The sequence below is a fragment of the Stenella coeruleoalba genome (genome assembly GCF_951394435.1).
Source record: "Stenella coeruleoalba genome assembly, chromosome: 8".
Taxonomy (NCBI): domain Eukaryota; kingdom Metazoa; phylum Chordata; class Mammalia; order Artiodactyla; family Delphinidae; genus Stenella; species Stenella coeruleoalba.
The window spans coordinates 76,032,716-76,057,796 of NC_137154.1; the positions used below are offsets into that span (position 1 = coordinate 76,032,716).

General features: G+C 39.0%; 1 protein-coding gene across 2 annotated transcripts in view; it reads left to right on the forward strand.

The window, feature by feature from the left end:
* Positions 1-5,740: 5,740 nt before the first annotated feature.
* The window catches only part of ARHGAP42 (Rho GTPase activating protein 42), a 288,105-nt gene continuing 268,764 nt past the window's right edge, over positions 5,741-25,081 (forward strand). For both annotated transcript variants that reach the window (XM_079929104.1, XM_079929105.1), the window contains exon 1: positions 5,741-6,417. In XM_079929104.1, the coding sequence (XP_079785230.1) occupies positions 6,264-6,417 (154 nt within the window). In that variant the 5' untranslated portion in view covers positions 5,741-6,263. The remainder of the gene's footprint in view (positions 6,418-25,081) is intronic.

A 25,081-nucleotide genomic window follows, 5' to 3' on the forward strand; every position in this document is an offset into this window, starting at 1 on the left:
TTCCATTATCAGATACAATTCAGACTGACAGAATGTAAGTGAATGTACATTTTCAGGGATAATAACTTGCATTTTATTTCTCATAAAGGAAGCTGACACTGTGACTACGGGTTGCAGATTTGGTCTTTTTCCATCTGAAATGCTCAAACTATGGAGACTGTGGGTCTGTTCTTTTTCAATTATCCTTCTTATCACACTCATTAGTGTGCTTCACTCTGATTGAGTTATGACTTTTCCTTGCTGGGTGTGGACTCATTTATTTGAGTTAGTTTCCTTAAGTTTCTTCTGGGTTTGTTATTTTCTTCTTCACTTTTTCACTGCCTTAGTTAGGGCCTGTTACAGTGGGCTGGGGGGCAGCAGTGGGAGCACAGACATGCTGGTGGCCAGGAAGCACGGATAATGAGCTCCATGCTGCCTTTCATGATCAGAGAGCCCTCCAAGCCAAATGGGAGGACCCTTCCTCTGTGTCTCTACAGATCCGTTCAGGCACCTCTACCAGAAAACCCAAGAAACTAGTTTTAGAAGATGATCAGGGGTTCAAAACATTAGTTAGGTGTCCTCTGTGGGCTGCTAGCGTGTGAAGTGCAAGAGATACCAAGAATAAGACATGGTCTAAAAGTTTAGAGTCTAAAAACAGAGGATGTAAGTGTGGAGGAAGAGCTATACAAAAATGATCACAAATGCATATGTGGTGTCTTAACAGAGATGTTCATCGTCGTGTGGTCTTGGAGTCAGAAACGGCTCTGTTTATCCTGGAGGGTTGATTTATTGTTTGTGGGTTTTCTACCTCAATGTCCTCATCTTCATTATAAAATTCTTACCTCCCAAGTTAGGGTGAGGAGTGATAGGCCAAGTGGGCTCAGGGGCACTGTAGCTGCTCAGTCAAAGCTTCCTTCCTTCCCGCATGCCCGGTGGTCGCTGTGGAATCCACAGTGTGAGAGCTAAGGAGGTTCAAAACATCCTCTTCCGAACAGCGGTAAGTTTCTGACTACACATGGGCAAAATGTCAAAAACACTCTACCCATCGTTAATTCTTATTGAAAGTGTGGAGGAGATTCCCCATCCTAACTCTGAGGCACAGCAATATCTCAGGTATAGAGCTAAAACGGACCTGAGTGAAACAGCAAATGTAAAGAGGTTAGGACAGTGACTGGCACATTGCAAGTGCTTAATAAATAATAGCCATTATCATTATTAATAAATAGTAATTATTATTTATTAATTATATTATATAGGACTTCCCTGGTGGCACAGTGGTTAAGAATCTGCCTGCCAATGCAGGGAACACAGGTTCAAGCCCTGGTATGGGAGGATCCCACGTGCCGCAGAGCAACTGGGCCCGTGTGCCACAGTTGCTGAGCCTGCGCTCTAGAGTCCATGAGCCACAACTACTGAGCCCATGTGCCACAGCTACTGAGGCTCGTGCACCTAGAGCCTGTGCTCCGTGACAAGAGAAGCCACCGCAATGAGAAGCCCGCGCACCACAACTAAGAGTAGCTCCCACTCACTGCAACTAGAGAAAGCCTGCGCGCAGCAACAAAGACCCAACGCAGCCAAAAACAAATAAATTTTTAAAAATTATATAAATTTATATAAAAATATAAAATAATTTTATATTTTGGGAAGACAGAAAGCCTGAAAGGTGAAACTCCCTTAATCATATAGCTAATAAATGGCCTTTGTGCAACCATTTAATTAATGTCTCTACGCCTTTGTGTAACCATTTAATTAATGTCTCTACTATAATTCACTAGACTGAAAGTTTATAGCAGGAACAAGGTGAGTTTTTGCTTACCCCTGTATTCTCAACATCTGCAGCAGCACAGGCGTATAACTGATGCCTAAAACTCTTTGTTGAGTGCATTTGGTTCTTTTAAGCATGGCCTTTGGAACTAGATACACTTAGGTTGAAATCCCAACTCCAGTACCTTCTATCTATTTAACCACTTTCAGTCATAATTTCCTCTCCTCTTAAAAATGAGGCTTGCAGTCCTTAAACAATACCTATTTCACAGGCTTGTGGAGAAGCTTAGATGAGGTGATACACATAAGCACTCTGCGATATATGAAAGCACTCTGTGCATCAAACCCAGCACATGGAGGTGCGCAGGACATTTTAGTCCCCTTAGGTTTTGCTTTCTTTACAGCTTTGTCAATTTTTGTCAGCAAACATCATGGTTTGCCACAAGGGGGCAATACTAAATGGAAATTGAAATCTATACTTAAAACAAAACAAAACAAAATACCAAAAAACTTTCCTCAGTTAAATCAATTTCTCCCTCCCTCTCTCTCTCTCTCTGTTTCTTCTCCCTCGTAAATGTAGTTAGTCCATGATGCTTTCATACTTAGAATTCTGTTCTTTTCCTTCAGCCTGTTCTTCAGAAATCTGTCATCATAATAAAATCTTAGCTCTAGAAGGTACTTTAGAAGTCATAGTGTCACATGGGACAAATTCTACCCTCTGCAGTTATTCCTGCTCCCTTAGTCTGTGGTCTTGACTTGCTGCTTCCATTAACTGATTCTTATGTCTTCTTTGCTTCTCTAATAATGAAATAATTTAAGTGAAATAAGCCAGACACAAAAGACAAATATTGTGTGATTTTGCTTGTATGAGGTACTTAGAGAAGTCAAATTCATAGAGACAGAAAATAAAATGGTGCTGACCAGGGGCTGGGGAAAGAGGGGTATGGGAAGTTGTTGTTGACGGGGAATAGAGTTTCAGTTGGAGAAGATAAAAAAGTTCTGGAGTTGGATGGTGGTGCTAGCTGCACAACAATATACTTAATGACACTGAAATGTACACTTTAAAATGGTTAAAATGGTAAATTTTATGTTATATATTTTATCACAACAAAAAAATGTTAAAAAATTGAATCATGTGTTTTGCTCATTTGGATTCAATGTTGTATTTCTAGATGTGACATAAAGTTGAAATACAATGATACAAAACCCACTTTCAAGGAGTATGCTTTGAGAAAAGAGAAAAGATAACACCCGGGGTGAAATGCAAACAGGGACAGTGACACTGCCTTCTCACCATGGAAGGGTACTGAAGGGTACATTTAGTCTCCTTAGGTACATTCGCCTTCTGTTTTGTCATCTCTTACCAGGCCTGAATTTAGCCTCAGAATATCTGAGTCTGGGAGGCCTACATCTACAAAACTAATTGAAAAATAATAATAATCCAACAGTGACACTTACTGAGTACAAATTAAGCACCAGGCTTAAGTGCCAGACATGATATAGGTCAAGAAAAATGTTTTAGTCAGATTTACAAACATATATTAGTTTACTAACCTCACCTCACTATTTTGCTCTTTAAAATAAACAAAGCCCCGTACACCCCATTTCAGAATTAAACAAGCAAACAGACATGCCAAAGAGTGTGTCAGCCAATAGTATTTGTGAAACTCACCATGCAGCTGACAGGGCCACATACTATGAAGCAGAAATTTTTGGAGAGGCTACATTTCAATCCATTAAAATTTCCTATGAAAAATAACTTGCAAGTATGGACACTCTTTTTTTTAGAAAGGCTATTCTTTTAGAAAGAATCTAGTTCCATTATTATGGTAGGGAAATAAAGCACGAAAACAACGGTTCAAAACTGACCATAAATCCACCTTAAAGCAAAACCATTTCTGGTGTCTCTCGAGTGACTGGATTAATGTGGCATAAGAGAAAGCCTGACTAGCAGGTATAATTAAAGTGTGATTCACAGGAATAAGTCATGAGTAACTCTGAAAGGACCTACAAGGGAGAAAGTCCATTATAACATACTAAACTTTAGAGGCTAAATGATGGAGGGTAGGAGGAAATATCCTAACCCCATGTAAATGCAGTGATGGGTCTGAGTGGAAACATATTGATAACAGCATCAGTGATTATTGGTCCAATGTCTGTGTGAGCCTCTGTAACATAGCACATTCTGCCCCATGTGATATACAGATACTCATTCTCTGTTTTTTATTCCGAGAACTGCTTGAGGTCAGGCACAATGCTTTGCTTTAACTTTCCATATAAATTGCTTCTCTGCCCAGATCCTAATGTATACAGTAGGCATAAAACATGCAATTACATACATGAATGGGTAAATGATAATTTATATCTTAGAATCTAGAATAAATCTGTCCTGACATATAAAACTTTTAAAGAAAAAATGAAAATTGAAATCCAACTTACTAAATGAAACTTATCAAAGAATGTTGCATTTTTAAAGAATTAATCACAGGACTTCCATTTAATGAAAAACAGGAAGAGACTGTTATATTTTATCCTGTTTCATATCTCAGCAATTGGTATTGGATTTAGTTGCTTGTAACAGCAACATGGCAAAAGTTGAAAGGGAACTACTTGTTTGGCCTAACTTTTTGTCTTTCAGGCTGGTGATGAACAGATGTAAAATCACCTTAGGTGAAAAACTGCACCACTGCAGCTTCTATCACTACATCAACTAACAAATAGCATTATTGCCCTCCACCCCACCCCACCTTCCCAAATGAGGCGTATTTAACTGACAGACACAAGACAGACACTAAAAGTGAGGAGGACTCTAGTGGTAATTGGCCATTCTGCCAATATTTTGAGGTCTAATGATGTAAATATGGATGGAAGGTTAAAGTCCAACTTCCTTGGCTCAGAAGAAAATAAAATCAAAGCTATCAAATACACTGTTTACATCATCTTATCAGTCTTGGTTTAAGGTTTCCATGCTATTTTTAATGTTCATGTGTACTTAAAAAAAGAACTAAAAGTCTTGACAGATTCTGAAACTTAATTGGGAAAAATGTAAAGCACTTTAATGGAATTTTTCCCATGATCTGTAGAAGAGTTTTTTTTAACAGATGGTTCAAAAGGACGAAGCAATGAAAACATAGAAATTAAAAGCAGATCCTTAAGAAAAATAACTGAGTTCTCAGAAATCCTATAGATGATGGCAGGACTAGATGTAAAGCAGCAGTTTCTTTTGCTGTCAAGGTTTTGAGAGAACAGAAATTTATTAGGTGATCCTCTACCAGAGGGATAACTGCCTCTTGGTATGAAGTAACTATTCATTTGGAACTTCAGCCAACTTCAACAGTTTGAAAAGCTCCATGCTTTGGGGGCAATTCCATCAAGGTGACGATAAAAAGCAGTATTGTGATACAAATAGTTATTCTTCTACAAGAGGAACACCTAAGTCCGAGGTGCTAGTTTGGGGAATAAAAACGACCTAAAATCTTCCCACCTTCACAGCAACTAAGAAAAACAACAACAACAAACCGCCTTAGGCCTATGTAGCTTTTCGTTTTGAATATAAAAAACCTGACTTTCTAGGATCAATGCAGTGAACAGTGGGAAAAAGTAAAACTTTTCAACCTGGAATATATATGCATTCAGTGCAGACTCGCGAAGCAAAATCTAAACTAACGCTCGAAAGTAGCATCTTCCAACCAGGCTTCAAACTTTAGAGAAAGTTAACGTTGGCTTCTCTCCCAGAGAATTCCAGGGAGTGGGTGGTGAGGCAGGGGTAGGGAGGCATGTTGGGAGTTGGAGATCATTTTGTGGGTGGCGGACCCCGAAGTGTCACCGCGGGCTAGGGGGAGCGGCCGCCCAGGAGGGGCAGAGTTAACCCCCGGGCGCAGGCAGAAGCGCTGTCGCGCGGCAACTGAGCCGAGCCCGGGAGCTAAGTGCGGGCGGGCGGGGGCAGGAGGGTAAACGGGAGGAGGGGCGGGGCGGCGAGGGCTGGGAGCGCCGCGGCGGGAGGAGGGTCTCCGAGCCCGGCAGGGTCTGCGAGCGCTCTGAGCCTGCGTCCAGCGAGGGGGAGGGTTTCCCCGGCCCGGCCGGAGGGGCGGCTGGGCGCTTCTGACTCCCAGCGCAAACGACTGTCAAGGGAGCAGGAGAGCTGAGCTGCCGGAAGTGTCTGCGCGCCGCGAGAGAACTTTCCTGCTCCGGCCGCGGCCCTGAGCCTCCGCGGCCTCCGCGCTCCCGGCGACGATGCGTCCGGGTGACAACGACCTGAGCGGACCCGCGCCTCGGCCCTTCTCCCGTGTGTGCGCTCGCCTCGCCTCCGGGGAAGAAGCCTGAGCCCGGAGGCGTCCGCGCGCCGCGGAGCCCCGCGCAGGCGGCGCGGCGCGCGGGACCCGTTTCCCTTGCGCGTCCCCTTGCGTCCCGGCTAGTTCCCCGCGATCGCGCGTCCCCTGAGCCGGCCGCGGTCGCCGGCTGTCCCCGCCCTGACCGCCGGCCCGGACGTGTCCTCGGCGGCCGCTGGCAGTGCCTGTGCCATGGGGCTGCCGACTCTGGAGTTCAGCGACTCCTACTTGGACAGCCCGGATTTCAGGGAGCGCCTGCAGTGTCACGAGATTGAGCTGGAGCGAACCAACAAGTTCATCAAAGAGCTCATTAAGGACGGCTCTCTGCTCATCGGGGCGCTGAGGAGTAAGTTCCCCCGGCGGGGAATGGGTGGAGAGGGCGCGGGGATCTGGAGAGTCCCCCCGGGGTGTGGGTCTGAGGGGTGGGTTGGAGGAAGAGAAGCTTCTTTTGTTTGAATGGGTTTGGGGACAAAAGCTGAAGAGCTCCCCTGCTGGTGACCAACAAAATTTGTTCGTAGGTGTTCTTGACTTATTTACTCCCAAGTCTACAGAGAAGGGAAAGGTCTCTCTCTACTAGACCCCGGAGTATATCCTGAGGAACGTTGTTCAAAGTCATCTTTTTGTATAACGCTCCTGGAAAAATGTTGGGGACTATTGGTCTTTTTTGTTATTTTACTGTACCTAGTTTGAACACTTAAAAAAAAAGTCCTTAAGGAGGGATTCGAGATTATCTTAAGGATAAAAATGAAGTTAGTTTTAGTGATATTCAAAGAAAATGATTAATTTCTTATGTACCTCAGTGGCTCTTCATTGGGCACAACCAGTCATTGAATTGACCTTTTAAAAACATGTATAGATTTGTAGTTTTGCGATTTAATAAGATGAAGACAGAGCGGCACCAGTGGATCTTATCTCTTTACAAGATTTTTGTGCGACTTAATTTTTGGTTTGCATCGTAACTGGTGTTGGTCCAGTCACTGGGGATGAGAGTTCAGTGGCTAAAGACCAATCAGAACTTCTGACGATCTATAGAAAGTAAAGACTGCCTTTAGGAGGTTCTCCCACCTCCTTTCCCACACACCTCCTGTTCAGATTTTCTGTACTTCCTGCATCCCCTGGATCTTCATTTTCAATTACTAGGACCTACGAGAGTCTTAGTAAAAGAAACTCTAGTTTCTCTTACAGAGAATTGACTGACTAAATGATAAGGCTTAATTTGTTTTGTTACCTTCCCCAGGACCTATTTGCACTTTAATAAAGGTTTCTGAAACGAACCCCTGGAAATTCTGGTCTCCCATAGGTGAGCGAGATATTTTTGTTAAGGTGGAGAGGCCTTTGGGTGATCCATCTAGCAATTCCCAGGACATAGGTAGGGGAAGCATCATTGATATGTCAAGTGCAAGGTCAGTAACAACATGATGGAGATGTGCATGTGTCTGAAAGTAAGACAACGTTAGCATCTGATCTCTATTTGGAAGTATGTATTCGTACTAAGGTTGAATCTTAGCAAAATGTCTTGAAATTAGTGTGCTCCCAAATGCTTTTTATTTTACCATCCCAAATGTGAAAACATCTACTTATCACTGTGTTACTTAACCAGGGTAAAGGAAATAATGTTCTATGTCTAATTCACTTAATTTCTGAATTTGAGGCTACTGGTAATGATAGTATTTACTGATTTGTGAAAACTACTAGTTTATCTGCAGTTCTGTCCATCTTATGTATACACAAATGTGAACTCTCCTTCTTTCCGATTTGCAAATCCCACTTGAGGTCTCTGGACTAGCCTCTGCATCTTAGGGAGCATGATGCCTTTTCAAAAAGAGTTTCCCCGTCTCAGTGTTGAATGCCAGGCTGACTCTTGCTGGAGCTACCATATGGTCTACAAATGACATTTTCCTCTCGCTCTGCTGGAGATCCGTTCTGTTGCTTCAAAAGTTGAAAACACATAGCTGTGATAAAACCTCTGAAATGTGCATCGTTTTACTAGTAATATTATGAACTTCACTATGATTGAATCTAACCTTGCAAAAATCAGGTGATTCCCATCTTTATAGGTTTGTTCTTCCATTCATAAGTGAAGAAGTCTGGAGAGTGTAAGTTCCTTGAACATACAGACCCTGCTTCATGAACTTGAACTTGTACGTTTAAATATACAACCTGTCTTTCTAGGATTCTTAGGTTTGTGATGAGAGTACATTACGTTAACTAACATTTGATTATTACTTCTCTTGTAGTAGAAAGAAAATGTTTTATTCCTTGTTAAATGAATTCCCAACATTAGCTTCCAAATGGGAAAGATCAGGAGCTGAGAAACCCTTGAAGTCACATGATGGTGCTGCTCCAAGTGACCTTCTGTCCCTTGGGGAGGATGCTCTGAGGTTAGGCTGCAGCTGCTAAATGCCTGCTCTCTGAAGCTGCTCCTGTAGGAGGATCGGAGTGTGTCTAAAGGACTTGAAGCCAGCTTAATTCCATCCCAAAGATCCACCAAGGAGCCCTCCTTCCCCCAGTCCTGCCCCTTCTGACTGTTTTTCCTTTCTGCCCTAGGAAGCCTTCACTTTCCCTAACCTTAAACTATGCCTTTCCTTTCTCCATACGTGCTGTTTCAATAAGTGTATCCATTATCCATTTCAGATTTATTTGTAGCACTTTGCTGTCATTTTCATTTATAGTTAATGGTTTCTTAATAAGACTTTCCTGAGCTGACAATCACCAGTGCATTTCTAAGCATCTTATATTATTTCCAACCTAGTTAATAACTTTTCTGGTGAAAGTCTTGGCATGCTCTCTTGGGTAATACATGCTTTACTGTTCCAGTAGGAGTCACATATGCTCCTTAATCTTTTGTTCAGGATGTGCATTTCTTTAGTAGAGTATTTTGAAGGATACTTATAAATGAGGACCTTGACTTTCAATTTTAAAATTTTAAATAATTTAAAATAACAATAACTTTGAATTTTAAATAATATATGTAAGATACTTACCATATTTTTAAGATGAATTATTGCATTTCACATTCATATCCACTCTGAGAAAATGGGTGACAGTTAACTGAGTTAACATAGTGACTTAACGTAGACCTGAGTTTAAGTTCTGGTGCTGTCAAATGCTCTGTGATAATTAGCAAATAACTTAATCTCTGGGTCCTACCTTTCCTGTAAAATGAGGGAGCATTTATAAAAATCTTACCATTAGGATTATTTGTTCATTTTGTTACATGCCATATAGACATTTGGTGAGTGGTATTTGAGAATATATGATACAGGTGAATTGGGTTCTAGTTCATGCTGTGTGACTCACAATCTCCACCCTTTTTATCAAATGTTACTCTATGAACTTTGTTCCTTTAACAGGTGCCAGTCTTAAAATTTGGGTTGTGAAATTATAGGCTAGTTTTGCTTATTAATTTTCTCCTTTTATAGATTATATCCAAAGAAACATTTCAAAATGGCTTTCTCATATAATTCCCCCCTTTACTTTCTCTTTTTATACTTTTGAATTCAAAGAACCATCGTTGAGTAGAGCTTTGTCTTTACAAGAATAGACAGACCCTCCCTTCCCAAGAAAAGAAGAGAAAAAGAGGGGGGAAAAAAAGGCAGAAATGGAATTTTACTCATTGAATCGAATTGATTGAATTGATTGGGTGGAGAGAGCCTAAGCCTGTCGACATTCTTTCCTCCCACCTGCCCAGCAACATCTTGGCCATCCCTTCTTTCTTATCACTGTCCACTTCCTCTCATCACCTTAAGGTGGAATTGGCCAGGTATTTCCTCTACCTTTAGGAGATTGTTTCTCAACCTTGTACGGCTGGACTTCTTTCAAAGAAAAAAAAAAGTTAGTGGACTCTAATATTATTAATTATGATAGTTAAAAATATACCTGCATGAAACTATAATTGTTATGCTTATTCATGCAATCTTAAAAGCAAGTCAGTTTACACATTAAATATAAATAATACTGTGAAACCAATTCAAAACTTTTAGACTACATTTAACCAATGGATGATGTTATTTTGCTGAAATGACATTTTCTCTCATACAAAGACTGTTGATAATATCTTGTGTGTGTTGATGATTCATTTTCTCACTGTTTTCCTGACTGAAAGTACAGTTCTTCAGAATCAGCTTGTCCTGATGATGGCCTTGTCTCTCTCACAAACTTTATTCTTGGTTGTATTGCCTCTGTTCTTAAAGCAGTTGTTCCTGACACTAGCGATCCATGACACAAATAAGAAGGGCACCTATCTGAGTGGTAGAAGTGTTACTTTCTGCTGTACAGCAAAGTGATTCTGTCATACATATACATTCTTTTTCATATTCTTTTCCATTATGTTTTATCACAGGATATTGAATATAGCTCCCTGTGCTATACAGTAGAACCTTGTTGTTTATTCATTCTCTATATAGTAGTTTGCATCTGCTAATCCCAAACTCCTAACACCCCCCGCCCCGGCAACCACAAGTCTGCAAGTCTGTTCTGTGTGTCTGTGAGTCTGTTTCATAGATAAGTTCATTTGGGAAGCACATAGTTTCTTAAAGGTGCCTACCCTCTGTGGCCACAGACCTCAGTTGGAAGTATACTGTCATGGTGCACTTGTGATCTGGGGATAAAGTAGTTGTTTAGTATGAAAGATAACCCTAAATGCCAAGGCCACATTGAACTATCTTGGAAAGGGTGAGGTACTCTTGCCTTCCATTTGCTGTGTTTCACTTTAAGCCAGTCTCTATTTTGTGTGTGTTCAGGGTCCACTTTGCTACCAGTTTTTGATGGCAAAGGGAAGGAGTTAAATAAAAGGGAGGAACATTGACAAGTTTAAGGAATTTGAAAGACTTTCTGTAGTTATTGCACTATTTACTTGGTCATCCTTCAGGTTTTAGTGAGAACTACTATTGTTTTAGGCTATTTTTGGTATTTTAATTTGCACCTAGGTTTTATTTGGTTTACTGGAACTCACTGCAGATGCTTGTTTACCCTGCAAGAGCTACTTCACTGTTGCTTATTCCACTAATGTTGTTTTGCTTGTTTAGCTGGGCAACCTAGTCAAAGGTGTGGATGTGTAATTACTTCCACTATTCATTTGGTTCTTATAGTTATTCATTAGAATTTGAGTTAAATGAGCAGAAATAATTGTATCTTTCAAATGAACTGTAATTAATTTAGGAACTGGTAGATGAGGAATGTGGTGCTTTAAGGTTCTTCTTCAGAGACATGTATAAGAGCAGTTAGATTTGTGTTAATTTAAATATGGGAGCCTTGGCACTCATCAAAGTGGAATTAAATTGGGCTGGCTGAGTACTCCTGTCTACCTCTCTCTGATAGTCTACATGAGCTTAATCGTGCCCTTTAACAGTATCTTTATTTCCATTGGATTTCCTTTTCCACAGATAGTAATTGAGGGGTTGTCCTGTTAGAAAGGAGTGGGTTGCTGAGAGAACAGAACATGTTTTCTGTCTCTTGGAGGAGAATGGCTTAGCAATAACCACCTTTTACACTGCTTCCTATGACAGTTATGATCAAGATACTCTGAGCATGCAGAAAACTTAGGTAACCACGAAACTTTGAAGTCACTGAAAAGCTGCTTTAACAAACATGCTTTCAATTATTAACATTTCTTAGAGCACAGTGTTAATCGTGTTCATGGTGATGCTTAAGAAGCATTTCTCCAATTATGTAAGAAAAAAATAATAAAGCTTACATTCAGTATTGCTTTGGTGCCAAGTGTAATTTTATTCAAGTAATGTATATGTAGAGTGGTAAATCTTTTCTGTAGATTTATAAAGAGAAATATTAAAGTTTTCAGGCTATTAAGCCACATTCAGTAAATATTATGCACCAATGAAATGTTTATTATGGACAGATGAGAAAGGGTGAAGGAAAGGGGGTTACTTAAGTCTTGGATCTCTTTCCTGAATATTGTTTCTTGTCAGAGCTGTGGATGCCACCTGTTCTGGCCCCAGCCATCCCCAATGTCTTGTCTGGATGGTCATTTCTGCTCATTTCAGCATCTTGGCAGGTGCCAGCTTCACCATGGCTGCACCTGCTGCCCACCTGGTTCAGTTTGCAGCTCTGCCAGTCTTCCTTTTTCCTGTAGCCTGCTGAATCTCTGCCCAGCATCTAATCCTCCTCAGAGTGTATCTCAAGTGGATCTGGCCTTACCAACCAAGGACTTGCTACCTGCTTCCTGCTGACTTTCATCCTGAAAATGAAAACCAGTTGCCGAGCACCTGGCTCTCTAGTTCAAGGAATCTGTGCTTCATCTTTTGCAGCTGCCATATTCTGAGTTTCATGGCTGGGTTTCGTATAAGTGTAGTGACTTCCATAATATTTGTTAATCTTAATGGCCCTTGGGGCAGGATGATAGCAGGACAGACAATGGAAATGTGGTTATTTTAATGGTTTTGTTTTTGGCCAGATGGATTTAAACTTGGCCTGGATATTTCTGGTACTGTGGAGCCTTCTCTGTAGGATTACAGGTAACTGGAATGTTTGGTTCATCAGAATATGCCATTGTTCATATCTGCAGTTTTCTGATTTTATAATCAAGAATCCAGTTGTAATGCTGGAGAAAGTGTTACAGCAGAACACTCATGTACGATACTCTGTGTAAGGAAAGTGATTTGCTTTAGAAAAAGTGAATTGTGGAATAGTAAGGTACCATACAGTAGCTGATAATCTGTCAGTTTTTCCAACCTCTTTCCTTCGTTGCAGAGGAGTGTATGCATAAAAGAAGAAAAAATAAGCCCTACTTTTCTAAGATTTTGAATCTTTCATTTTAGAGTAATTTGTCTAATTGTAATTTTTACATGGAACATGATGGGAAAAGGCTAGGATAAGACTAATAGTTAACTCTTTGTAGATTATTTTATATTAAGTATTACAGATTTTTCACTTCCAATTTTTAGGTTTTGTGGTGAAAGTCTCTATGCCTAATAGTATTTTTAAAATGCCAAAACATGACGTTTTTTATGTTGTTGGTTTATCTGATTTGGGTGATTATCAGGTATAATGGCGAGCATCTTGTATTTTGTGAAGGATGAGGAACCATCCTGGGGTGATTCTCAATGTTGGGCGGTATGAAAATATTGGGAAGAAATGCACAATTGACATAAACTTGCTACATTGATAGTACTTTCCCTGAAACTTGACTTTACTCAGGGAAAAAGTGGGTAGACACAAAATGACCCCTTTCATTTGGAAGTCAGACACATTTCTCAGTAGTGGAATTTCTGTATTTCCTCACGCAAATCTAAAAAGCCATACTGCTTGCTAGTTTATGAAAGACATGCCAAAAGTATTCCCTCATGTGTACACATATACTGGAGTTTATCCAAATGAAAGACCCAGCTTCAGTTCTCTCTTTAGTACACAGGAAGAGTGATGATTTAATTTAGAAAACTGATACGTGTTTGTGATACGTGAAATGAGTATTCTGTATAGTGTATTTATCCCCTTTCAAATGGAAACTGTGTAAATTGATTTTACTTTGCTTTGAGAATTTTCTCTTTTTTCATTTATTTAATTTTTTATTCCTTAAAATGTCTGAATGAAAGATACGGCCCAAAACAAAACAAATACAAAAGGAGTGGTGGGAGAGATTAGCAAGGAGAAGCAGATCAAAATGAATTGTGAAAGCAATTAAAATATTGTGGTTTTGGAACTTGTTTCAGACTTTTTTGTGCCGTCTATGAAAAAATTATTATGTAACACTGAGAATCAAAGGAATAAGAGATTCCAGTTGTTTTAAAAGTTGGTTGCAGAAAATATGAGGGACAATTAAAAATTGTCAACATAAGAGATAATAGATGTGAATTTTTAAGGGGTACACCATTTGGGGAAGATTTGAGAAAGTTGTGTACTCCTGAAAAAATGATGTCAACATAGATGATAGGAAGGGACATTCGCAGGCTTGTACTGACTGCATAGCAATCCTGGTTTTCCTCACGTGACCCTTTTTTAACGTTATTACTTCCTTTGGATCCCAGCTGCATCATGGCCCCTTTTTCTCAGTATGCACTGTTGTTGAATCCCTCTTCCTTATTTCCTCTCTCCTTCTCTTAAATATTGGTAGTGTGCAAGGATTCCTTCTGAGTCCTTTTACTGTTCCCTTTACTTTTTTTGCTTTCCTTATGTGATAACATCTGCTGCCAGGGCTCCAGCTCTGACCTCCTTTTCCTGAGCTCTGCGTCTGATTTTCACCAGCCTGCTACCTATCACCACCTGGATGTGCTGCGGGCCCCTCAGACTCAGCGTGTGAAGACAAAGTTCTTCCTCCTGCAGCTTGTTCTCTTTGTGTTCTCATTTGTTCAGTTATATCCTCATCCACCTGGTCATCTTAGAGAGAAACAGCTGAGTCTTTCTAATGCTTCCAGTTTCCTTCTACTCCAGTTTTTAAACCCCATTTTTTTTTTTTTTTGCGGTACGCGGGCCTCTCACTGTTGTGGCCTCTCCCATTGCGCAGCACAGGCTCCGGACGCACAGGCTCAGCGGCCATGGCTCACGGGCTTAGCCGCTCCGCAGCATGTGGGATTTTCCCGGACCGGGGCACGAACCCGTGTCCCCCGCATCAGCAGGCGGACTCTCAACCACTGCGCCACCACGGAAGCCCTAAACCCCATTTTTAAGCTGGTGTTTTTTTCATTCCACCCAGATCCTAACGTTTGGTTAGTCCTGCAATTCTGTGCTCACAATATCTTAAATGTGATGTTCTCTGCCTACCTTAATACTCCTTCAGTGTGTGTGTCTCTGTGTGTATGTATATATGTATGTATGTATGTAGATATGAAATAATTTTTTTTCGTAGCTTAAAATGACAAATTTATTCTCTCTCAGTTCTGGAGGCCAAAATCCAAAGTCAAGGTGTCGGCAGGGCCATGCTCCCTCTGAAAGCCCTAAGGGAGGATCTTTTTTGCTTCTACTAGCTTGTGGTGTTGTCAGCAGTCGAAGACAGTCCTTTGCCTTGTAGCTGTTTTACTCCTGTCTATGCCTCTGCAGTCACAGAGAGTACTCACTGTGTGTCTCTGTTTATTAGATTTTACTTAGTCTTTTGAATATAAACTTCTAGGTGCCAAGGTTATCTGTATTCTAATGACTGCATTGTGGATACTCAGTAATTGTGAACATGAACCAGCTTACATTTTACTAAGAACATTATATGGAGGAGGATTTTCATTATCTGTGGAGTGAATGAGCCAGGGAATGGAGACTGCAAGTTTGTTCTTTAATATTTCTCCCATCAGGCTTCAAACGTAACTGCTCTGGCCTGGTTGTACTGACTTTTAGGACTGGGTAAGCCAGGGGACAGCAGACAGCGTCAGGAGGTAGAACTTCATTTTAGTCCTGCTGCTGCCACTAGCTAGTGGCATGGGTACAAGCCATTTGTCCTAGACCCTATTTTCATAAACAGTGGGAGTAGCATTTGCTGTATATGCGTTGTAGGGTTTTCATGTGGGCCAATGGACAAAATGCATAATAACATAATTTAAAAATGGAACATTATTTTCATTTGCTTTAGGCAGGATCTTTGTAATCCAGATAACTTCAGCTTTTTTCAAGGCTTAACTTTAACAGGTTCTTGTTAGTGTTATTATCATACTCCACAGACAAGATGATTGAGGTGGAAATGCTTTAATAGAATGTTAAAGCATGGGTTTGTTTGTCCCCCAAATTAAGTCTGTTTGGTAGGAAGTGATTAGGAGATGTGGCATGGTTTTGATTTAGCTTTTTACTTTTAAACAGATAAATAATTATCTATTATGATCTGGGAACCAAGGAACAAGGAAGCATTAGGCTGCCATTTAGGGATAATCCTGAACCAGCAGTGTAGATTTTGAGACTTTATTGATGTATCTGCCGGTACTTTGATTCTACTGGCTTAGGTCAGCGGTCTATAAAACTTGTTAAAAGTGACGGTCGTAACTTGCACTTGTCAGAAGTGAAATAAATACTTGGGTAATTTCACGTAATATAACAGGCCAAAATGCAGATGAGAGATCTCTCTTCCACAATGATTTCTGCATTGAAAGCAGACAGTGGCTTAGAAAAGTGCTTTCTGAGGTGTTTCTTATGCTGCACAGATGTTTTGTAAATGTCATGTTTGTGGTGAGATCATCCTAGTGATTACTGGTGAGAAAAGAAAATGATAAGACTGGTAGGGTGTTGCTGGAGGATCTGGGAGCAGGAAGTTATGGGAAAAAAAGAACATTGAATTAGATATTGAAGAGGAAATTCAGTTGGCTCAATGAGAAAATTGAATTGAACCTATAAGCTGGTTGATCCAGGAAAGGTGGTGTGATTGAATTGTTGTCAGAATCGCCAGGAGAGTATATCTAGATGGTACCCTAAAGATAAAATAGATTACTTAAAAAAGATTTTTTTCTTAAGCGATCTGTGAACTTAAGGGAAGCTCTACCCTGGGTTTGGGGCAAGTAGGGAATGATGAACAGGAAGTCTGGACTTTAGGGACAGTTTGGAAAGTAAAACAAGGACTGAAAAAGCCCAGTCTCAGGGGATAAAGAAAGAAAATAGAGATCCTGAATAAGCCTGAACAAGGGATAGTAGTAGCAAGTGAGTGAGAACTTTCGGATTTGTCAGGTTTAAACTGTTAGATGCATGTTTTTTTTTCCTCCCATAATTTCCTTGGCGCCTCAGACTGTTCTAATGGAAACTAGAATTCAGTGAGTATTTGTGACTGGCTGAGCATGATGTTTTGTGACACTCGCTGATGAGGGGAGGAGAGAGGAGAAGCAAGATGTCAGTTGCAAGATACTCTTCCCACTTTAAGTCCTTAAGTTACATCTTAGGCTGACTTGTTTCTTGTTTGAGGTTGTGTTTTGCATTTCTGTCAGAACATATGTTAATTTAAAGTAATCCCAACTTATCCAAATAATCTGAACATTAAATCTGGTTTAAAGAAACAGAAGGGTTGGTCTTCAGCTAAGTTTAGTGTTATTCACACATGTGCAGCGCTGATAATGTATAATCTTTAATCATTAGAACATTTTAACGTTATGTAGGTTCATTGAAGATTTAACGTTAACAGCAGTCAACCTGGTGTGGTAGAAAGAACCTGGGCTTCAGAATCAGAGCAACGCTTTTCAGTCCCAGTGCTGTCACTTATTAGCTACATGGCTGTGAGCAAGTCACTTGGCTTCTTTTGTGCTTTTCCTTGTCTATAATATGGAAGTAATATTTATTTCATATGCATATTTGCAGCATTAAATAAGATAACACATGTAAACTATTTAGCACAATGTATGATACTTGATATTAAATATTAATTTTCTCATCTATCTCATTTCTAGCTAAAGTTGAGACCAAGTTATGAACAACAACTGCCACCATATTTTATTCAAAAAAGAATGTGAGGTGGCTTTTCTAAGTAAAATCTTTACCTTGCCAGGACAGATGTACAATATATGTTGAGAGCGCACTGGATTTAATGTTGATGTGAGAGAGCTGAGGACGTGGGCCATGTGTCATTACTTGGTACCATGCACGTAACTTGCAGCGGGAGTAAGCCATTGCTTCCATGGAATGGTGTAGCTAGCTTTTTAAGGACTTTGCCACATCAGAGATTTTGTGATTTTTGTAAAAAACATGGTGTTCATCATGCTGATTTGATTATTTGCCTGTTTTTCTCTCTAGAAAGTCAGCTCTGAAAGAGAGTACCAGGTCTTTGGGATCTGGAGCTGGACATATGATACATTTTTTGTCAATGCCCGTTACATGACTGAACTTATAGGTAGGAAGTTGTGTCAAACTAATGCTTGGAGATGCAGAAATCCACAGGTTGTCACTCCATTTAATATTGGAACCAATTCCAAAACTTTCTATATGAAGATAAATATCTTAGTGAAAAAGCCGGTAGCATAGGATGTAGATTTACCAGAATGAGATTGATTAGAGCAGGCTTATTTAAGGAATTAATATGTGTATTAAAAAATGAATTTTCTCTTCAGCAGTGACAGTAATATGTTAGGCTCAAATACAAGAGATGTTGCTAGGAAAGTGTAATTGCACGGACAATTTATGTTGTTTCCTATTTGTAACAAAGCATTGCATGTGTTATTTTCCAGATGCCATTTCAAAGTGTTGATTTTAATTGTATGGAAATGCCTTCTTTTAAAAATGTCATTTACTTTTTAAATAGCATTATTGAGGTATAGTTCACTGCCATAAAATTCATCCTTTTAAAAGTGTACAATCCATTGGTTTTTCTAATGTTTACAGAGTTGTGCAACTATCACTATTGTCTAATTTTATTAAAATTTTTTTCAGCTTTATTGAGGTATAATTGACAAGGTGTACATACTAGTGATTTGATATACGTATACATTGTGAAAGAATTCCAAAGGATTCCTGCCAGCTAGTTAACTTATCCATCATCTTGCATATTTATTTATTTTTTATTTTTTGGTGAGACCATTTAAGTTCAACTCTCTTAGCAAATTTCGGTTGTATAATACAGTGTTACCAACTATAGTCACTATGTTTTATGTTATATTCTCCTACTTTATTCATCTAATAGGTAAAAGTTTGTATCCTTTCTCCAACCTCTCCGTATTTCTCCTACCCTCTAGCCCCTGGCAACCACCAATTTACTTTCTGCTTCTATGAATTTGATTTTTTTTTTTTTTCTTAACGTATAAGTGATACCATGTAGTATTTGCCTTTCTCTGTTTGGCTTATTCCACTTAACATAATGCTCTCTCCGTTCTTCCGTGTTGTCACAAATGGCAGGATTTCCTTCTTTCCCATGGCTGATAATATTCCATTGTGTGTGTGTATATTCTTTGTCCATTCAGCCATTGATGGACAACTAGGTTTTTTCATATCTTGGTGACTGTAAATAATGCTGCAGTGGAAATGGGAGTGCAGATATCTCTTTGATATCTTGTTTTCATTTCCTTTGGATATATACCCAGAAGTGGGATTGCTAGATCATATGGTAGTTCTATTTTTAATTTTTTGAGGAACCTCCATAGTGGCTTAACCAATTTACATTCCCACCAACAGTGCCCAAGGGTTTCCTTTTCTCTACATTCTCACCAATACTTGTTATCTCTCCTCTTTTTGATGATGGCCATTCTAACAGGTGTGAAGTGGTTTTGATTTGCATTTCCCCAATGATCAGTGATGTTGAGCACCTTTTCATGTACCTCTTGGCCACTTGTACATCTTCTTTGGAAAAATGTCTATTCAGGTTCTGTGCTCATTTTTAAGTCAGATTTTTATTTTTATCTTTTTGTGCTATTGAGTTGCATGAGTTTTTTTTTAAATATATATTTTGGAACTACTATGTAATTTTAGAATAGTTTCATTGCCCTAAAAGAAATCCCACACCCATTAGCTGTCACTCCTTATTCTCTGTCTTCCCTAGCCCCTGGCAACTGTTACTACTATACTATTTGTTTCTGTGATTTGTCTGCTCTGGACTTTTTGTGTAAATGGACTGTGGCCCTTTGTGACTGACTTCTTTCACTTAGTATGTTTTCAAGGTTCACCTGTATTTTAGCATGTATTGGTACTTTATTCCTTTTCATTGCCAAATATTCAGTTGTGTGAATATACCACCACATTTTGTTTATCCATTTATGAGCTGATGGACATTTTGGTTGTTTCCTTTTTTTTTTTTTTTTTTGCTATTATGAGTAATGCTATAAACATTCATGTACCTGTTTTTGTGTGGACATGTTTTTATTCTCTTGGATATATCCCTTGGTGTGGAATTTTTGGGTCATATGGTAACTCTGTGTTGGAACTTCCCATTATAAATAGAAATTTAATAGGTTTATAAGCATATATGTTACATTCTTATGATGGAAAGCACTTTGAGAGCTAAATGTATATTTAAAGCAAAGTTATAACTTCCCATAACAAATTCAGATATGGCCCTTATGTTTTATTAGAGAAAACAGAATCATTTGGTGGATATTTAAGGAGGAAACATTCTGTGTTCTTTTAATTTTCATTATAGATGGATAAGTATTTAAAAATCTCATAATGTAAATACAGGATAATAACAATTTTTACATATGTGCAAAGAGTGGCAAGAAGAGTAGAGAGGAGAAAACAAGGCAAAAATATAAAGAACATAATGTGATGGGCCAGAAGAGGTGTGGAGAAGAAAGAGGAAATGGAACGTTTACTCACATGTTCATTCAGCATATTTATTTAGCACTTGCTGTATGTCTGATACTGCTCTAGGCCCTGGAAATACGGAACAGACAGAGGCCCAGCTTTTCTGGGCTCACATTTACTGAGGGCATGCTGCTAATATTGTGTGGTGTGTGGGTTATTACTGCTTGGTGTTAGGACTTAGTGGGTACCATGTGTACCCTTTGTTTCCTCTAGACACCCTTTCTCTGTTTCACAGAGTGACTTGCACACGCCTCCATTATAGCAGTCAACACAGCATAAGGATCTCATCTAAGAATCTGGATGTCCATTCTTCATCCAGTCAGACCTATTCAAGAAACACTTAGTGGTCACCTACCACACTTCACGCACTCAATACTGTATTAGATATTGAGTGAGTGTGTGTGTGTGTGTGTGTGTGTGCGTGCGCGTGCGTGCGTGCGTGCTTTTATGCTGAGTGGCCCTAGTAAGTCACTCTCCTTCTTAAGCCATGGTTTCCTCATTTTTATAATGGGGATAATAATAATAATCCTTACTTTTTTTCATGAGGATTAAGTCTCTTGTGAGATATACCTAGCATAGTGCCTGGCACACAGAAACCAGCAAATGGTTGATATTATCATCACATTATAACATTTAGCAGAAAAAATGAAGTAATCTCAATATAAAAAATGTTTAAAATGGGAAACATTTTCAGTGCCTTTCTATGATGATAAACTGTTTTTCATTTAGCCTTCCATGTCCACATGAACACACTTAAAAATATACAGTAATAACATATATACCATTTATATATAAATTAATACCATTATATCAGATATTTTCCTTGCTTCTGCATATTTTTATTCTTAGCATATTTATGGCTAAAAGTCCTCAGGTGAAGGTGATACTTATGCGTAAGTAATTTAAAGCAGTGTACATATGAAATGTAAGTGAAACCAGAGTGGGTTCCATTTTGAGTAAAGAAACATCTGCAGTTTGCCGCAGTTCACCCAAAGGAAATTGGATCATGTATCAGCTATGTGATCGAATAAGACTTTCATCTTTTAAAGAATTTTTCCTGCCTAAAATCTGCATTCATCTGTTGTTCTGAAATGAAGCCTGTGATATATACATTGTGACACAAGTTTGGGGAGCCCCAACATATTCTGTCATTGGAGCACAGCTGTGGCATCCGCTGAACTTATCCAGAAATCAGAAATAACTATTTTTAAAGCTTCTTCAGGCTCAGACATTTAGATTGCTTCTTTTTCTTAACGTGGACAACTTAGTTCCTGTATGTTTCTTTTCGGGCCCTAAATTATTAGTTTATTTGGATTATACATTACTTCATCTTTTATATGTTATAAACACTGTACTTTTTAAAGGAGTTACTTATTAAATTAGAGAGGAGAAACTCGTTCCTTAGGGCATTTTTTGGCTTTAGATGATCTTTCTGACCGCTTGTTAAATTTACCCCTACTGCTCCAGCCCCCCTCAAATTGTACATGTGCACACATTCCAATCCAGGTTCCTCTAAACTGTGGTCTCTATCTCTTTCTTTATGCCTAGCACTCTGCCTGGTACATATTTGTGGCCAGGTGACTGTTGAATGAATACATGGTTATGTTGAGCTTGTGGAAATTTAACACTGATATATTCTGAAGCTTAGAACTCTAGTGACCACTTGTCAAATCCAAAGGACACTGTGGTTGTCATTTTCACTGGACTGTGGTATATTTGACCCTGCCAGCCACTCCTTGCTTCCTGAAGCTGCTTCTCCCTTGGCTTCTGTGGAGCCACATTCTCTTACAAATCTTCATCAGTTTGCTAACTTTTTCTGCTTAGTCTTTCAGAGTTCCCTTAACTCTTCCTTCCTCTTTAATGTAGGTATTCATATTGTACAACAATAACTTTTTCTCAATAGATGTAAATTGGTGATACATATATAACCGAAACCAAATGGTTTGTATCTATAAGATAAAAGGGGGAAGAAGGTGAGGAGGCCTGTAGATAAGTGAGCACTAGACACAGGACAGTTGATTAGCTGAAGGATAAATACAGCTGTTAACCTTTACCAGGGGTCAGAGAAATGCAAATGAATATGAGTAAGGTATCCATTTTCTATCTATTAAATTAGCCAAAATATTTTAAAAAAATGCCTTATGCTAATTAGGGTGTACTAAGACTCTTTCATTATGCTACTGATAGCAGTGTAAATTAGTAATGTGTTTCAAGAACCTTGAAGGATTTATACCCACAGCTACAGTGATCCCAATTATGGTACTTTTCCTGTAGTGGGTAATATTGATTTCCCACACAGTGTCTGTGCCCTTTCTTTCTATAAGAACCTTGAGTTTGTTCTGGAACACAATCCTCGCCCCAGATCAGGGATAAATCCTGATTTGTTGAGTCAGTCATGGTAACCCATTTCCCCTTGCCCATGACCCACTTCTAACCAATTTGATGTAAGGTACATCCGCTGTGTTTTTCTCAAGATTCAGTGACTCACAGCGCCCCCATGAGTTTGTTGTGGTACTGCATGCAATTGGGGAACGGTGGTCCCAACCTAAGACAATAATGAAAATTTACTTACAATAGAAAATAATTAGCAGTAACAACTAATTTCGTATACTTTGACAGTAACGACTTAACTAGCCAATTAAACAGAACCCTTAGGATATAAACCTAAGAGAAAAGCAAGGTACAGAAATGTGTACTGCTTTTGTCATTGTATGAGGGAAAAATAGGCTTGCTATAAAACTTAGTACAAAAAAGAAATGCCTGTATGTAAACATACTACGGTGGTGATATGAGAGAGATTCCCCAGCCCTTCCTTCCCTGCCTCCAGTAGTTGGGAAAAGGAAGTTAGTGAGAACCTAGTGGGAGGTGTTGGAGAGTCGCCCCTCCCTTCCTTAGGGCTTTGCAGCTGTGATTCCAGGTGTGCTCACTGTTTTCCAGTGGGGTGGGAGGGGACGTAGAGTGGGAGGCCACGAGCTCTCAAGCTCCAGCCAATTTCTGAGAGTTGATGAGGTAGAGGCTGAGATAAATACTGTCTTTCTATTCTTTACTCTTTAACTACATTTCTTTCCAATCCATTAACAATTCCCTGTAAATAATTTGCCAGCAACTTCTTTAATTTATAGGCCTAACATCCTTTCCCTCCTTGCTTTCCCACCCTCCAACTGCTGGCTATTTAATTTGCTTTCTCTTTGTTTATCCAGTTGTCTTTGAGCAGTTTCTCTTTTTATTCCTTTAAAAATAGCATACTGAGGCTATCATAAAATACACATACCCAGGCCTGGACTGTATTGTTTGGTAGAGGTAAGCACACTGTTTTCATGGACAAATAATTGTACCTGGAGTTCTGTTAAAATATAACTAGTATTAATAATAATAAGGGTTCTCCTGGAAAACAGATTTAGCTTTTAAAGATGTTGAGAATATATTTCTGGTAATGGTTTAAGCAACAGAACCCATGGTGAGTTTCATTTCTTTTGTAATGTTTTATAAACTATAAGAAGCAAATCTAGTCCTGTGAAAATCCCTTGGAGGAAAATGTGACCTTATCATTTCTGAGGTAACAAATATTGGGGCATATGGGTCAAGGTTAAAAGGAGAAATCTTGATAATTAAATCCATTCATTTATCAGATAACTATTAATCACCTACTGTGAACAAGCATTGTTCTAGGAACATAGTATTTTAAAGTAAATCCAAATTATCATTTATAGGATAACAATGAAATGATAATTTGGTTCTCTTTAGTATCTGCTAAAAAATTCTTGGAAATTTTAAAGCATTTAGTTGAGAAGAATTTGGAATAATAAAACATCAACTATTTATTGGCTATACTTTTGGGATTTCTTTAGGGAATCTGCCAAAATTTATTCCTTTGGAAGTATTACCGTTAAGTGGTCTGCTGTATTCATTGCCTTTCTGCGCCAAGCTTAAATTTGAGCAAATTTGTTGCATTCTATTAACTTTAGTAATCCATGGGTTTGTATTTTTAATGTGATTTGAATTTCATTGTATTTATTAGTCATCCTTTCTAATAAAGTTATGCCACAGTTATCTTATCTATTCTTTTTTTTTTTAATGAAAAAGAAAAAAATAATCTAAGGCAAGAATTTTGGCTAATCGGCTCTGGCCACTCTGAACAGGTATGGTTTTGTAATATGGTATCAGTATCCTGTGCATTCTGTTATTTAAATCATGAGTAACCATAGTGTGCAGAATGATGCAAAGATTTCTGAAATCCTGTTTTTGTGGAAATAGACGCAATCTTTTTAGCAGAGGTTTTAAATGATCTGGAGAGACTATGAAATGATTTGCTTAAAGAGGATTAAAATGTATTTACCTGTGACGTCAGTTCTTAAATGCTGCAACGTGAAACGGTTTTTGTTAATGGCATTTTATTTTCCCCAATCTGCTAAAGTTTATAAAAACACTTCAAAGGATGAACAGAGAATTGAATTTTATGTCCACTTCTATGAAAACTTACAAATTATTTGTATGTGTTTTCATGTGTGTGATATTTGAGATAATTTACTGCCATCTGAAGTAGCCATTCCCTACTTCCAAAGTTGCTGAGGTCCTTTATCTTTCTTCTACCAGTGGGAATGGGAATTCAAAATTCCAACATGAAAGGAATTTTCTGGAGCAGATGTGACAGCCAGCCCTCTAACATCTAGAGATGGTTCTTGGGCCCGATAAAGAGATAGTCATCAGTCAGAGAAGAGAGGAGACACCTTCTAGCCTTCTCAGATTCTTTTTTCTTTGTTAGATTGAACTACATGAGACAGACCTACACAATTCTTATTTAATTTTGACTTTGGATCCCAAGTTAATTATGTCCTTGTGCAGTCTTGTTAAACTCTTGTCTCCAGTTGGAG